The following is a 17,896-nucleotide window of genomic DNA, read 5'->3' as shown; positions in this document are numbered from 1 at the left end:
TTATTAAATAATTTTAAACTATATTTAACATTGTACTAAAAATATTTTTAAATCCCTAATGAGTGCCACTCATATACAAACAATATTTTTTGTAACAACTCATGTAACTGCTGAGAGATTGTTTTAAAAATAATGCATTCAAAGTTAGACTTTTAATTAATGAAACCTCATTGCTTTGAAAAAATTTTTCCCCAATCCATAAAGTCTTCTTTTTTCCTACAAAGCAAAATCCTGTTCACTGATGCCAGAATCCCACAAATATTTCATAGGAACAAATTAATTTTTCGGCACATTTCCCTGCAGCACTGGAACCAAACAAGCCACAATTTTATACATCACTGCCTTCTTAAACTGCTATTTGAAAATGTTAGCAGTGTTGTGATTAGTTGTGAAGATGAGGGCTAAGGGCATGGTCTCCTCTGAATGTCCCCACGTCTCACATTAAACTTTAAGCAGTCACTGGAAGTTGGGCCAATATTCTCCTAGTTGGGCCTTAATAACACTCAGTACCCATTTGTAACGTGATGAGTCACTTATATGGTGTGACTTGTCTCTGAACTGCCATTAAGCCACACGTAACAAGCCATCTTGTTAGCCTTTGCTCTAAATCCTCACTATTGTCCTTCTGCCACCTTCACAAAGCAAAACCCCAAGTTACTCTTTCCAGAAACTTCTCCAAAGTGACTACCTGTCCAGTCTCTGGAGTCTAATTTGCTAATATTAGGACACCATAATGAGGCAGCATTTATAATAATCACCCACTGGCTTGAGAATACCTGATTTTCTTCTAATTATGCTTTTATTGATTTTTGTGAAGACATGCAGGGTTTGAGCTTATTAAAGTCACAGCGGGGGGGGCCTATATATGACCACTCATAGTTTTTTAAAGAACAAAAGAATTACTAATCTCAAGTCAAAATGAATGACCCTTTGAGAAGTACATACAATTATTATTTTTTTAGGATATTAGAAACAGAACATGTATATACTGTTGCAATAATTATTTCAGGGAGTTGCAGACAATTTGTTTCCAAATTTTAACCCTAAGATTAATTTAACTTGACTTGCAACAATAAACAATAGTGCTCTCTTTGTGGGGTAAAATACTGACTTAGAGTCATCTTACTCTGATCTATATACATAAAAAGAATGCACAAGACCTATGCAAGTTCAAGTTAGACAAAATTCCAGCAGGAAGAAAGAAAACAGGCATGGAGTTTTATCCCACCTAATGAAATGTTGGTAACTGCTAGCTGGGAGAGAGAGCATTGATTTGCTTGAAGAATGTAGTCCCTATTCGGTTGACTGCCCTCAAATGAATGCCATACAATCCAAGATTGTATGGACAGCACAAACTCAGTGGGGTTAAAAAGATACAGGACACAAAGTCGGGTGGGTAGAAAAGGAGGGATGGAACTGGAAGGAGAGGGGGTAAGTGATATGTTTGATCAACACACATTGTAGAAAATTCTAAATAAACTTTTAAAAATGAGAAAAATATACAGAAAGGTCTAATCAAGGAATAGGAAGCATTGCTCTTCTCAAATAGTCCCTTTGAAAACAAAGTCTCTTTCCATGGAGACTTTTCTTTCAGTTTCCTATTTCACTTTTGTATTTGCTGCTAAAGCAGTGGGAAACAAAGAAGCAAATGAGACATTCAGTGGCCATTCTCATAAGTCTCCATTTTCTAGGACTTGCAAACAAGGCCCCTCCCTCTATACCACAATTAACACCCTAGCCACTACCAGTGTGCTACCTGAGAATGCACACATCCCCAAGCCACTCACCTGGATTCCAATCAGAATGCCTTTCTGAGGGATCTTAAACCCTGTAGACAACATTGCCTTCAGGAAGGCTGTATGAATACCCTCCCCGAAGCATGCCACCTGTTTGGGATTAAATGAAAAATATAAAATAAACAAGGGAAGAATAGTCAAATACACTTACATTAACAAAAAGGAGAAAGAAAAAAAAATGAAGAGCAATGAACTAATAAACTTTTTCTCTAGATTTTATCAGTATTTCCCAAAAACGAAGCATTCTGAATCTGAGGATTAAATGGCTGGCCAGGACAGATGTATCTTATGTTTTTAATTAAGCATAATGAATGAATAAGCAATTCCTTCTCTGTTCAACAACACTCAGTGGAACAACAGACTGGATTGTACTGCAGGTTATTTGGATACAAATCAGAGTTTGCAGTGTGTGACCTGGTGAATTTCCAAATATTAATGAGCGAATGCTTAAATCACTGCATATATCATGTGTACCTTGCAGTGATGCATGTTTTGGGTGGGGAGTGATAAAAAGTAACAAACTTCTTACCCACTGGTATAAAATCACCTCAGTCACCTTAAGAGAAGGCTGCCTAAGAGATGTCAATAAGTACGTTACAATCTCAAAAGGGTTTATTTTTTTTTATCATTTTTAGAAGCTGAACCATAATATCCTGCAACCCATCCTGAATACCCAATCCATGTATTTAAAAAAAAAAGGGGGGGTACAGGGTCAGAGAAAAGATGCCAAGCTAACACAAATTGGTGGGGTCTATGGAGATTTCCTCCAGGGTAACTGCTGCACACTGTAATTACAAGTCAAACGGCCGCCATAACTAGAGGACAAGTGGTGTATTTTAACACGATGGGAGTCAATTCTGCAAATCATTGTCTGGCACATATTCAGAGTCACCATTATAGTAAATAATGCTGATGGCAGAATTCATTCTTTAAGCAAATGACTCTCTCTTGCTGGGCGAGGAACGTTCTCATGAGTGTAACCTTCAGTTGACCACAAGTACACGCCTGCTTTTCACTCCACATTTGAACATTTAATTAGTCAAATACTGGCCAATCAACTTGCGCAATGTCATCAGAAGTCAATGAGTCTGACTTCTACTGAAAGGAATCCTCAGTCCCATCAGAAGTGCAGGTACCCAAAAGAGGTCTCAACAATAGACTGTCTAGCCATTAAAAACAAAGCAAAACAAAAAATAACCAGTCAAATAGTCCTATAAATATCAGGATGACATCCACACTTGACTGCTATAAAATAAAATACCCCTTAATTGGATAAGAAGCTAGGTGCTTAAGCAATCCTACAACGAGCCACATAAACACTGTAAAAGTCTCTTTGAAGCATAGTTGACATTTCTAAACTGGATTTATTATTCTGATTTCAGTTATGAAACAGAATTTAAAGCACATTGATGACACTTGGAAATATGGCTTTAATATTAGAATTCTTTATTTTTACACTTTGGAAAAAGAGACAACAAATATGAACAACTTCTAAGTTGTTCATATTACCATCACTGTATGAAACAGAGAGGATCAGTCCCTGAAAACAACGTGCCACACTCAAGAAACCCTATAAAGAAAGGGGCCTCTCCCTGATCTGGCTATGGACCAGCTGAAAACAGAATCCTGGAATAGGGATGAGCCTGAAAACAGCATCCTTTAACTGGGAATAATATAGCATCCATCGTCCACATCGAAGCTTATTTTCCAACTAAATCAAAAGCAATAGCAAAAGGATCCACTTTCTAAGAGTGCAATTCTAACACGGCAGTCATTTGTTCCTCACTGCCTGTCTCCTGGTCTCTCTAGGCTTCTCATCAAAGCTCATGCTTGTAACCAAGCAACCATATAAAACTTCATGTACTCACTGCAATTAAATATTCTCCTGTTCAGATGTTTCCCTAATACCAAGAGAAACAATGATGCCCCACAGTCTGATGTTGCCACTCCAGTGTGCACTGATGAGAATCTGAAGGTTGTAGGGGAGTACGTCTGTCAAGGACTAGGTGATTCATAAAATGTCCTGACACTGACATGTAGAGAACTTTCTAGAATCTGACAGCTCTCTATGAGAAAACACATTTCACATTCTTAAAGAAACCTTCACTTGACACAATTCCAACACAAGAGAAGAGGGACATCCAGTGGCCAGTCCCATTATAGATCAGCCTCAAGAAGTCGAAGCTGTCTCAAAAATGGGCTTAAGGTTTCTTATATATTTGCAGTTTCCACTGTTCGCATCCGTGACCTTTTTAATGCTGTTATTCTACATATTTCTAGTAAAATTGTGCAGATCTGCCTCAATCACAGGAAAGCAGGGAATGAACTGTTTTTACTGAAGCATGTGAGAGACTTAAAAAGATTGGCTCAAGACACACTCAGGTATCTAGAGAAATAAATGACTATTGTAAGTAATATGGAAATGAATTAAGTACACACATACTCACTTCCCAAGTTCACATGTTAAAAAAAAGTCAACTCTATTACAAAAAGAGGAAGAAGGTTTCTCTTTAATTCAAACTTCTGTAATCTTTCTGATTCCCCCAGGGAAGGAAAAGCTTGTGGAGTTTGAGTTTCTCTAACCACTTCATGTATAAGACCGTATTCAGATGATAGAACCATAGACTTCCAAGAAAATTTACCAAAATTATTAATGTATCATTAACTGGTTACCTCTCCAGTGGAAGCCATCTCACATCTCAGAATAGGATCAGCATCCCTCAATCGGGGCCAGGAAAACATTGGAGCCTGTCAGACATAATAGGGAAGGAAAACACATGAGCTAAAGAATAAAAAGAGATGGGAGGTAAACACACTTGGCGAATCTCCTCCCATAGGATTCATTAGGCCATGGTGAACAGAAAAAAATAACTCCACTCTAGGCCAAAACTCTAACTTGAAAAATAGCTTTAAAATTCTGTTCCAAGAAAATGTTGTATTCCTGGCCCAAAAGTCGGGTTAAGTAATCACAAATGATTTCTGTAAATAGATCCCCTGTGACCAGTCTAGACCAGTACTTCTAATCTGGCCAGCACATATTCTTATTGGAGTTATTTCAAACAACATCTCTGGGCATTCATCTCCCTGATGCAGAGTTCAAACACATTTTCCCCTTGATAGGCTTTTGGAACATTCCTCGTCTTGTTCTGTTCATTTGAACTTGCAGCAAGCCACCTTGCCAGACATGGCTGTCTGTAAGCTGACTTCTGAGACATTAAAGTGTTGTTGACACCTCTTAAAAGCTTTGAAAAACATTCTCATTGGAACTCTTTTTTTTTCTGTTTTTCCATATGAACAGGAACAGTGAAGTGCTTCCTTTTCAATGATTTTATCAGCGTGACTCATAAGGACAAAGTTCTTATTTCTCACATAGGCCTGTTCATCTGGTCTAGACGATCCTTCCACTGAATACTGGCACTTCTAAGTTATGGGGAAGTGAGCTTGTGGTCATTTTACTGGGTCATCTTAGTGAGATTGTCATGTGTTCCTATCCCCCATGTTTCCTGTTCTGCTGGCTGCTCCCAGCAGCCACATTAGGTCTTCTAAAATTGACAACAAATAGGTAACTTGAAAAAAAAATAATATTCATAGTGGCAACTATGAAGAGATGAACATTGAAATTTAACACTTACTTGGAATAATGTATATTCATATGTGTGTGTGTGTAAAACTAAGCACATTTCCTATGTTCATTAATAAAAAGAACTTAGAATATCTGCTACTGGATTGCCTTGACCAGCTTTGATATGAGGGTTTGTGTCTAGTCATATTGCATCTTATTATGCCATGTTCTATTGCTACCACTGGGAAGCATGCTCTGTTAAGAAGGGAAATGGAGGTGGATTAGGGAGGGTGGTTGAGGGGGAACTGGGAGCAGTGAAGGGAGGGAAGGCTGTGATTAGTATGCATGGTGTGAGAGAAGAATAAACAACAATAATAATAATGAACCTAAGTATTGTCTACTATGGAAAAATATTTGTGTTAACTACTACCTTCTGATCTCAAACATAAAAATTAGTGTGCTATATATCTGTAACCATCAAAAAAACTTAACAATGAAAAAATATGATTATATCTCAACACACTATACCATCCAAGGAAATCTAAGTTATTAACTTTATATGTTTCATTCCTAGATACAACTTCAAAGACCTAAAGCTGGTTCAGTGGTTAAGAGCACTGGCTGTTCTTCCAAATGATCTGAGTTCAATTCCCAGCATCCACACGGCAGCTCACAACTATCTATAACTCCTATTCCAGGTGGCCTAATACCCTCACACAGATATACATGTAGGCAAAACACTGATGTCAGAAGTTGGGGTCTCAGAAGAAGTAGATTTATGGTTGGAGCTACCAGTAAACATAAGAACAGAATCCTTTAAACACAGTGATTCTCAACCTTCCTAATGCTGTGACCCTTTACTACACTTCCTCATGCCAACCAAAGAAATTGTTTTCATTGTTACTTCATAACTATAGTTTTGCTACTGTTATAAATCACAATATAAATATCTGATAGGCTGGATATCTGATATGCAACCCCTTGTGAAAAGTCATTTGACTCCCAAAGGAACTGTGACCCACAGGTTGAGCTCAACCACTATTTTAAAGACATCCAACATATGTCAAATTTACATAACTGTATTGTACAATATAATTAATTTCACTGTGTGTGCTTTATCTAAGAAATTCAAATGTATTTATAGATTTCATAAATGTTCATGTCTATCCATCACAGTAGTTCATGGTCATAATAATGAGTACAATGTGTATACTGAGGCAGCTAGAGTAATACAGTGGCTTTATGATAAAGGAATTATTGAAACTCCATCACCCTATTATTTTAATTTTACAAATGGAAAATCTGTGCCCCTGAAGAGAATACAAACTTAAAAAAAAGCGGCCACAGCAATAAGAATTTAACCAGTCCCTCAGGATAACCACTTTATGAATCTCATGAATTCCTAGAGACTTCTCAAAGTTTACCTTACCCTGGACAAGACTGCCTAGAATTTTAATTTCCTAACTAAACCAGCAGCATATGTCAGCTGCAGAAACTGGTTATAATCCACTTGGCTAGCTGATTTTGAGGCTATGTTATCTTGATGGTTGTCAATGTTTCTGCAAATGCAAATATTTCAATGAGGTGAGGTTGTTGGTAGTACAATCTCAGGATGTTCTGAAAGGAAGATGATCCTGGATCCAACAGGTCCATTAAGTCACAAAAATTTTGTGGCAAATGTTTCCTTTCATCTCTGCTCATAAAATGACACATTCTGTAAAATGTTACCTTAATGGCAACATAGTCAGCAGGGATGATGGGCTGCTCCAGGGTTGGAAGACGCTGCTCGACAATGTTTTCTCCAATCATCACCTTGGTAGCCACATCAATGAAGTCCACCCCAAGAGTCTTGGAAACAAAGGGGAAGGATCGGGATGCTCTCAGGTTGCACTCAATCACCTAAATAGAAAAGTCCAAAAGGGAAGAGGTGATGAAAGCCAGTAACAACAATCCAAATATTCATTCTGTCCCTTGGTTCCTTTCTGTGATTAACTCACTTCCTCAATCCTATCCCCTTTTATCTCCACGGCTCAGATTTTTGACTAATTTGTCTCTTTGAAGACATTATCTTTGAACTTTGGCTCTCTTCCATCCAGTTTCTCCGGGTCACTCCCTGCACATTTCTGATACATTCCTTTTAATTTACAGTTTGGATAATGTCATACCCCCAACTGAAGAGTCCCCACAGGAATCCTGATGACTTCATATTAAAACCTGACTGGTAAAATGTTCTATCCTCTTCTCAATATGTATCTATTTCCCTTACCTGACACCACTTTAATAGCCCAAGTTTTACTTTCCATGATTCAGTTCTAGTCTTCATTTAGAAAAAAAATGCTTTCTCTAAACATAAAGATCGATGAATTAATATCTCCTAAATGTTCTAGTTGTGCACTGTTGTAGATGATCTTATAGCCATGTGTAACACCCTCTGTACTTTCAACCTACCAAAATCCCAGCTATCCTGAAAACTTTCATTCACAATATAAAATTTTTCTTGAAGCCTTTCATTATGTTCTACATATTCAAATATGTGTTCAGTATGTGCATATGTATATGTATGTGTATACACATGTGTATATGTTTGTGTGTGTACACATATGTGCATGTACACACATGTGTGCCCTGGTTAACATGTCCTCCAAATATGTTTTCACATCCCTCTAGTAACTATTAAAGCTATTAATACACTTCTAGTTATATTTGGAATTCATTTTTCTTCCAGTCCTGGTTAAATTACAAAGTATCTGAAGTTGGAGAACATGCCCTGTACATCACTGTAATCACCACTTGACTCCATAGTGAGTAGTGAACAGATTTTGGTTACTAATAGTCTGAAAAAAATAAAAAGATTATTTTGTATGAATTGTATTTTCTCTTTCAGGATGGGTTACAAAGCAACTTTGTTCTCTGTGTAAGGAGCAAGCCAAATTCCAACAAAGGAACTCACAAATACACACTCTGTTCACTGTAAGATATGTACACATCTATCTGTACTTCACTGTGGATGGAATGTGGTCATCTTTCAGTACATCAAGTGTTTCACAAAGCCCTTGCCTTCAAACAGGAGAGACATTGCACACTATGTAACATCCCTCAGAGACAGGATCAGCTGCCAGGTCACAGATAGAACCAGGGCAAGGTACAACCAACATGAACCAACATAACCTTATAAGATGGTAAAGTCATCCAAGGTCCTTAGCATTTCTTACCAATACATCATTTCCTTTGACAAGGAACTGAACATTGAATGGTCCAGAGATGGCAAAAGCCTTTGCAATCTTTCGGGTTGCATCCTTCACCTACAGCAAAAAAGAATAATGACACTGTGATAAAGAGCATAGAGGATGTTTAAAGAAAAGCAGAATTCTATCTAGATGGTCTTAATTGCTTTCTCTGTAGAGATCTGTACCCTCATTAATGATGATAATTAATAGCAATAATGGATAATATTGAGCATCAAGAAATAGCTAATTTCACAAGAGAATCTGTAATCCATAGAGTACAGAGTGAATTCCAGGACCGATAAAAGTTACACAGAAAAACCCTGTCTGAAAAAATAAAAAAATAATAAGTAAAAAAACAGAGTAATAATAAAGCCACGTAAAGATAAAAAGCTCAGAGAGAATCTGGTTACTGTATAGTGTAATATTGTCTTTACATTGTTTAACTACTAAAAAAACAACAACTGTTAAAACAAATGTTACTGAATTAATTCAATTTATATATTTTAAAAATGCTTTGACTCCAAAATTTAAGTTCAAGGACAAGTTACTGGGGAAAAGGATTTCTATTTTTGTTTCAACAGGAAATAAAAAGCTATGGATTCCTTCCAGACTAATGTGGTTTGATCAAGCCAGACCCCCTGAAACAGAGTTACTGGTGATACAACGTTCAAAACAGCTTAAACAAGACAGCCTTGCAGACTACAGCCGATTTCTACATCTTCTTAGGATCCCCATGACAGCGCCCCCTATCAGCAGAAAGTAGTTTGGAAAGAACGATGCCCAAATTCCCAAATATTGTTTATAAATGTTTGTTTTCATTTAAATGGACTTGGTTATAAATGGGTAATGATCATAGCCAATTCTTTTTAAAGATAAAAAGGGGATTATGGTATAGATATGAATACTTTGTTTTGGAATGGATTTTCATTTATTGATACAATTTAAGGTCAATTTTGTGATTAAGTATATTTCTCCTCTTGTTTAGATGTTGTGTTTATATAACTCATTTAGAAATGTAATGTATAATGTAGTACAGATTATAGATAATTACCTATGATAGTCAAAGCTTAGAGTTAAGTTAGTTAGGTTTTCAAGATACACAGAGATGTATTTGAGATAGATAGGAATTCTTCAAACCTTTCAAAGACCTACAGAATATGACATTTAAAATGGTTTAGTGTTTTTCTTGACAATGAGGCACAATTGCTCCTGGCAACACCACCTGCATCAAAAAGGAAGATGAAGATGGACACTAAAGAAACTCGTGATGGAGTTTACTTCCAATATGGCAAGACTAGCCATTTGGACAAGATACTGCTCTTGTCTGGACTGTTTGACTTTATGCTGTATAAACTGGACATGCAGGACCCACAGGAAAGTGACTCCTGATTCAAGATGTACATTGCTACAGAGATCCTGCTTCATGGAAGAGTCTGCGAGACAGTATGCAGGACACAGAGAAAAGTGACTGACAAACTGCCAATACAAAAAGACAGTTTAAAGTTTCCTGCTTTACTGAAGAGTCTGTCAGACACACTATGGCTTATGGGCTGAAGATGAAAGATTACAGAAGAACTTCGGGTGACTGAAAAGGCAAGATGTCTCTGTCATTTCTAGAGCTTATATATTATCCTTCTGTGCTCTTTGAAGGAGTTGAATACAGATAGTTATGGTTATAGTTTTCATTAGTTAGGATTAAAGATAAGTTACTTAGACTTTAGACACACAAAAATAAAATAGATGATAGACTATTTTCTTCAAATCTTGCTAAATGTTAATGGACTAAATATTGTTTACTGTGATCTTACTTGATAACTGTTATGTGATATATTTTGCTATGTTAAGGTTAAAACCCTTTTTATTTTAGACAGAAAAGAGGAGATGATGGGAGATGTCATTCTGTATATGTTTCTCATAATGGTTAATAAATAAAGCACTGTTGGCCAATAGGAAAGGAATATAGGAGGGACTAGGAGACAAGGAGGAAATAGGAAGTAGTAAGGAGGAGTCAGCATGGAGAGACCAGGGTGACCAGACGCCTGCCTCACTCCCCGGTAAGGAGACCACGTGGAAATACATAGATTAACACAAATGGTTAATACTTAAGACAGAGCTAGCCGATAAGAAAGTAGTAACTGGCCAACAGTATAATATCAAATATAGAGTCTCAGTATATTATTTGGGGCTGGCGCGGCGGCGGGACAAGACTGGCGGCGGGAGGAAAAACAGTACTCGTTACAATCTTTTACAATTATGTACTCCACTCTTACTCAGAAGTCTAAATGAAATAAGGCTTACCACTTCCTATAACACCAGAAACTGAATTCAAACCAAACATCAATCTAATGGCCTACCTACTGAGAAGGGCAGGCTCCCAATACATGTTCCTGCAAAGTAGCCATGGATGTTTATTTTATGTTGCTTTTCTGTTACTCTGAACTCTTCAAGGATAGATATTATCAGAAAGAAATAGTGCTTGCCTGCAGGGAGCCTTGTATATATCACAAGTTGGAACCCCTATACCTAGCAAGAAACAGGTTCCCATGTCAAGAAGGGCAATGATGACAGGAAGCATGAACTCTCCACTCATCACAGGTACAGGAGAGGATCAGCAGCTTAATTGGGTATGAATGGAAGCACAGTCTATGGCAATGGTTCTCAACTCTGATAATACTGCAATCCTCTAATACAGTTCCTCATATTGTAGTGGCCCCAACTATAAAATTATTTTCATTGCTACTTTATAGCTATAATTTTGGTAGTTATGAATTATAATGTGAATATCTGCATTTTCCGATGGCCTTAACTGACCCCTGTGAAGTGGTCATTTGACCTCCAAAGGGGTAACAACCCACAAATTGAGAACCACTAGTCTATGGCGTGTCTATTCAGAGAGACTTAAGAAAATCTGGGATTTGTGCTTATTTGGCCCTAACATGATTAAATGAATCATACTTTAAATCTAGGGACTTTTTAAACTCCTATGCTGTTGTTATTACAAAGCATTTTATCACTTCTATATTCAAAGGCAAAAAATTTTCAGATGCACCCAAAGAAAATGTACAGGCCAGCACAAATTCTTATGACAGGATATCAGGAAAAGCTCTTTATAAAATCCAAGTCAACTTGACCTCCCTTAAGTTCTCAAGAGTAACTTAAGATAACAGGTTCTACACGTATACCTTGACAAGCTTATGGGGTACTGAGGCAGTCGTAATGGATAGTTCTTTAAAGGAACTGCTTTCAAAGAGTTGTCAAGAGAAATATCGCAAAGTTCTGGCTTAGATTGGAACTCAAGGTTCCAGAGGTCCCCACATGGCTGCTGCACACCTGCTTCTGCATTCCTCAAAAGCATCACTTTTTGTTGCTCTAAATAAGTGGCTCTCAGCTATCAGAATCACCCAAGGTATCAAAACTCTCCATCTGATCCCCAGACTCATGGTAATAGTAACTCTACAAGTTACTATTGAAAGAAGTTTCCACAATAAAATCATGGCAGTTTAGCAGTTATTTCACCTGAATGTTCCTGATGTATATGAAAAGTGGAACTATCACACAACCTGTCAGGTTCTAAACACAGCGAAAGATATCATCTCTAAGACATTCAGCTAGTTAAGAGCAAGGATATTCCTTGTTAAATTTAAGCTGAAGTATGCCTTACATCATAACCTAATGTTTTTGGTTTTATTTGTTTGTTTGTTTAAATATAAAGGATTTCTCTATTGCTGTGGTGGTGGTTTTCATATTTTGCTTCTATTTATAAAGTATGACCTTTTCAATGGCTCCTTGGCTGATGGTTTGTGTAGGTAGCATCAGTGTGGCATCCCCTGAGTGGACACCTGCATCTTCAACATGTTCGGAGATGGCATGAGAGATGACCTGTCAAAAGGAGAGTTTTTAACAGTTATCAGACATCTATTTCCAGGTACTATTCCATCACCTACCCCCCTTGATGCTTAACCATTTCTGACACCATTAGTGAATTACTCCCTTTAAGATCAGGAGAAAGAGCTGCTCCACTGTCTGGGTATCAATGTAAGGTGACAAGCAGCCTCTACAGAGAACAAAGAGTGACAAAGGTACTGTTTTTTTTTTTCTTTTCCACTTATTGCCAAAGGTATAAACAGAAGAATACTAAGTCAACTCATAGTGACAATGAGGATGGGACAGGAAACTGCATTAGAAACAGCTTTATCTTTTAAACACTGGGAAAGAAGGCAAGAGAGATGGATGTCTAGTGAGGTGAATGGCATCACACATCACACACTTGCAAATTTAGGTGTATTAGAGAGAAAAAAAATTGAAGATTTAATGCAGAGATCTTTAAAGTGAAGTATGAAGACAAGAAAATATTCTTGTCCTTCTCTATAATAAGTAAACAAAGGGAATGTTAGGATGAATGACCAAATTTGTGTTGCTAGTGAGATTAAGAGGAACTTGAACCCTTGACAGTCAATCTGACGCCTATAACCTCAGTGACTAGTCTATATGTTAATTAGATGTATTGCTCAGAAACGTATGTGACTTGCTGTGAGGAGACTAATTCCATGGCTCTTGTAAAGCACATAGATTCATTTATTCATCATATTCATAATTGGCTTAAATAAGAGTGACATTGAGTTTCTGTTCTTCTGATGCCACTTTTGATATCTGGGACCTACACAAGGCTGAGTGGTATTGGTTTCTAATGAAAATGAACTAGGAATGATGCTTACCTTCACAGAGGGCTTGTAAAACAATGAGTGCATATGAATGAGCTCAAATGTGTGGGTGTGTGTAAGTCTGTATGTGAAAGTATATGTGTATTTATGTGAAAATGGATGTATTAATGCATGGATGCATATGTTGCATATATTTGTGTGTGGAGGAGGGAGAGAGAGAGAGAGAGAGAGAGAGTATTACCTAGGAATCTAGGAAACAGGAGCTATCACACCACTGAACTAAGGAGAATTAGATAAACCTAAGTGATGTGTCCATTTCGGGGAATAAATTTTTAAATTGTGTGAATAACCTGAAACATTTCCAAAGGACAGATAATGGGACAGTGGTCAGTAGATTGTAGGGGAAACCCTAGTACATATCCCAGAAACTCAGAGTAAAACCAAGCCAAATAGGCCAGCATGGGCTCCATTGGAAGCTCAGTAAATGAACAAGCACATGTGTCTCCAGGACAGTCCCCATCCTCCATTTCCAGAGTCGCACAATTGCTCCTGCTTTTGTATCTCTAGCTTCAAATGTTAAAGGTGGAAATAAAGGGAAATTTACTCTATGATCTAAAACAGAAGATTAGGAATGAGAGTTCTAGGAAGGAGGAGATTATCTCAAGATGTATACTGGGTGAAACTCTCTTCCTCAAACCAAAAGAAGACTCTTAACATATAACTTAACAGTTCTGAGGGTGTAGCTCATGGTAGAGCTCTTGCCTAGCATCCTCCAGGTCCTAGGATCCATGCCAGTATTAAATAAACATGAAGGAAAAAAACATATGTAATTTTTTGGTGTTTCCAATACAGGGTTTCTCTGTGTAGCTGTGGCTGACCTTGAACTCAGAGAGCTCCACCTGCCTCTGCCCCCCTAAGACTATGATATGTTATCTTAAAGAAATGTGTGCTCTCTGTCAACAATGAGTTAAAAGAACTAGATGAACACCCTCTGAAGATGTTTCAGCAAACATCCCTGACGTTAAAGACAGGAGACTGGAAATAGAATCTCTGAATGCTTCCAATCAGGATTACAAGATTCTGTGGTTAACAGAAACTATCATGAGTTTAAAAGAAAATAAGAAAACTCTATTCTGAACTGCTAATCTGTTAGGGAAAAAAAGATTTGATGTATTTGGCAGTGTTTTGAATTATTTGCAAAACAAAAGATGAAGGCCAATTTTTTACTTTATCCTTGAAGCAAATAAAATGACATGCTTCTCTGAAACATAAAGTACTACATTTCAAGATAAATCACAAATGCTTTATTAAGACAACCAGCAAATTCAAGCAAAACACTTTTCCAGGTCCCTTTCTCCTTGAAGTTGGAGGCATTCAGTATTGCAGCCATTACAGGTGTGATATGGTGAGCTAATTTTATGTTATTGTTCTGCCTACACAATTCTGTTTGGTTGCCTTTATTAATCCAATGAAAAGGAGGGGAGAGAGTCGGAAATAGAAGAAAAATCAGAGATTCAATTAGAAATTTTAGAAAGCAAAGTATTTGGGTGATTTTATAACACTCGTTGAAACATAAAAGGAATGCCACAGACAAAAGAAAATGAGAATGAAAGATCTATTCAAAAGGAATGATGAGTGCGGGATGATAATTGATACTGAGCATCATCAAAGAGAAATGCTAACAGTTTGAAATTTGAGAAATGAGATACCCATGACACTTCCATTGAATCTTCAGAGACTTTTGAGAGTTGGGTTTTAGGGTTGGTTTTCATTGCTGTTTGTTCTTAGGGAAGTAGGGCAGTAGGGATGGGGTGGTGTTTGCTGTAGTGATGGTAGTTCTGATTGAACCGCTTCCCCACTATGTTCAGACATGCGACTTTTAGAAACTGTGAATTCTAACCTGTGAATGTTTCAAGGTGGGAAGACAAAGATAGCAAAAGTGAGAGGAGGTACATACCCTTCCTTCTTTGCCAACTGCATCCATCTCCACTTCCCGGGCCCCTTCGATAAACTTAGTCAGCACCACAGGGTGCTCCTGCCAACAACAACAACAAACAAAACCTAGCATTAAAACCTTGAGCACAAATTCCATGTATAGTATTAGGTAGCAGTGTACCTTGCCTAAATAAAAAGGTAGTACTTGCAGAAAACTTAAAGCCAAACATACAACAGATGCTCATTAGCTAGTCTGTTTTGTAAGAATAAGGTCATGCTCTGCTTATAGTAGGAGCAAGTGTTTTTCTACAACACTGAGGGCTCAACAAACTGAAAATGAATCCTGAAATCCCAAATATTGGTTTCTGAGACAGTCTGAGAAAAGAGGAGTCTATAGATGAGACAAATGTAACATCCTTCCCTTCCATCAGATTCATCAATTTTATTCTGCACCTGTAGATAATTATTGGGTCAAAGTCTATCTGTACTCACTTGTTTTTTCAAATGCTATAACTTCTTAGTCAAAATTGAATTAAATGTGTAAGAAATGTGAATAAGCTCAAAGGACAGTCAGTTTCAGTTTCATTTTGTTTTTTTTTTTTTTTTTTTTTTTTGCTTGTTTGTTTGTTTGTTTTTCTTACTTTGAAGATGAACTTCTTTATCTGAATTTGATAAGCCTAATCCTGTTTTTAGAGTATGATTATGGCAACTGAATATCAAATCAAATATATTTCCTTATTAACTTTAACATGTGCTTCTTTGGGCAGTTTTCTGGACTGCCTTTCAGTCTTCAATTGCTTCCTTTACTCAGTTGTCCTGGGACAATGCTGAGGTGCCCCTCCATACCCAGACTGCTTCCTCACCATTAAATGAAAAAGATGCCTGTGTCTCCTCCCTTATGCTCTGGGATTCTGCATTCTGGACCACTTGTAGAATTTACCTATCTTCCCAGTGTGTCTGTCATCTTTTCTGCACAATGTCATCTTTCATATTTCATCTCACCTTCAAAGCCTAGGCCAGGCACTGCCTCCTTAAAGATTTCTTTAAGCCCTTCTGGCCACTATGCTAAACTCATCATCTTATACATGTGTTAACTTTAACACATCTCCTTGAACACTGTAAATAGAATTTAAACTTTAAGGTACATTTTCACACTTCCTTCTCAAGGCTCCTCATCAGCCCTTATTTACCAAGAGGCCCTAGAATGCTGATATCACTTTAAAGGATAAACTATGAATTTCAAGATCAATATTTATATCTCTGTGTCTACCTGTCCCCTTTAAAGTTTACCTTATTTTAATCATGTGTGTATGCATGTGAGTCTCTGTGTGAGTATGTGCATATAATGGTCATGCCTGTGGATATGAGTGGTGATGGACCCCTCTGGAGCTTCCCAACATGGACATTAGAAACCAAACTCAAGTCTTCTTAAAGGTGTGTATGTGTACATATATGTGTGTATATATATATATATATATATATATATATATATATATATATATACTTAAACTTAATAACTAAGCTGTCTCTCCAAACCCACCAACCATCTATTCATCCTCAGTTCTAAATATTCGCCACTCTCTGCCTTCACCTGCTCACCATTTGGATTCCTCTCAGGCTGCCCCATTCAAATGGTCTAACATGGAATATATTTCTTCCACTAAACTGTCTCCTCCAGCATTTCTCATCTCTGTCATGTCACTCCCTCTAGCCCTGTTGTCCCTGTGTCAGAAACTGTAGTCATTCTCATTACATTTCAGCCTTACCCTCTCCTTACCCTCTGCCCATTTACCAATTCCCTTCAATGAATATCTTCAATATTCTTCTCCATGTTCCTTCAGAGCACTGCCATGTCCACCCTGAACTGCCAGAGTGGTTCACTAACCCTTCTCCATGAATTCAGTGTTGCCCTGTAATTAATTCACCCTTTCTGTTCTATAGCAATACAGTCAGTGCCTTATTTTATGTCCTTGATAAGTAATGAATACTTTATCTGCTTCTTTCAACTTTTTACATATGCTGCCTCTTTCTTTCTACTCACAGATTTTCACCCAATTAACTCTGAATCAATCATCAGACATTAGCTTTAAAATCCCTCTGCAAGAACTGAACATTGTGTGATGGGATGGGGGTGGCCTGGGGGGGGGAGTATGAGAGGATGGGAGAGAGAGGGAACTGGGATTGAATTGTAAAATAAGAAAAAAAAACTTTTAAAAATATATAACTCCCCCAAAAAAGAACTGAACATCAGCATCCCAGAATTTTTTCTATTGCAATGACTATATCTAATTATAATTATTTCATGCTTTGATAGTACAAGCAGAGAAAAATCTGTGAGTGCAGATAGTGTGTGCATATGTATGTGTCAGTGTATACCCACAATATGGTGTGTCTGTGTGTGTGTATATATATATATATATATATATATATATATATGTACATATATATGCAAATATATAGAGATAAATATAGATGAATTGCTAGATTATTATTTTGGTGATGATAAGTACATCCTTTGGTAGTGAGAACAAAACAGTATCATTTAGCTATCATATATTGAATGAGTAAACAAATAAAGGAACAATGTAATTTTACTCTAAATATGTTGAATTGAATATTTGTTGTAGCATGACGGAGAACCTTGAACAAGAATACATTCCATAAAGACATCTCCATTACAAAACCATGAACCCCTGTGGTTTAATCTGACATGTT

At 37.2% G+C, this 17,896-nt stretch overlaps 1 protein-coding gene across 1 annotated transcript in view; it reads right to left on the bottom strand.

Moving 5' to 3' along the window:
- Cps1 (carbamoyl-phosphate synthase 1) overlaps positions 1-17,896 on the bottom strand; it is a 104,568-nt gene that overhangs the window by 8,998 nt on the left and 77,674 nt on the right. The window contains exons 29-34 of the mRNA XM_051190403.1: positions 15,204-15,281; positions 12,357-12,464; positions 8,571-8,660; positions 7,087-7,257; positions 4,470-4,544; positions 1,788-1,886 (exon numbers count right to left, since the gene is read on the bottom strand). Coding sequence (XP_051046360.1) covers positions 1,788-1,886; positions 4,470-4,544; positions 7,087-7,257; positions 8,571-8,660; positions 12,357-12,464; positions 15,204-15,281 — 621 coding nt within the window. The remainder of the gene's footprint in view (positions 1-1,787; positions 1,887-4,469; positions 4,545-7,086; positions 7,258-8,570; positions 8,661-12,356; positions 12,465-15,203; positions 15,282-17,896) is intronic.

This window comes from Phodopus roborovskii, unplaced genomic scaffold (genome assembly GCF_943737965.1).
Source record: "Phodopus roborovskii unplaced genomic scaffold, PHOROB, whole genome shotgun sequence".
In the NCBI taxonomy this organism is placed as follows: domain Eukaryota; kingdom Metazoa; phylum Chordata; class Mammalia; order Rodentia; family Cricetidae; genus Phodopus; species Phodopus roborovskii.
Note: the sequence above shows the minus strand (reverse complement) of the source record. Positions and strands in the feature narration are given on the sequence as shown.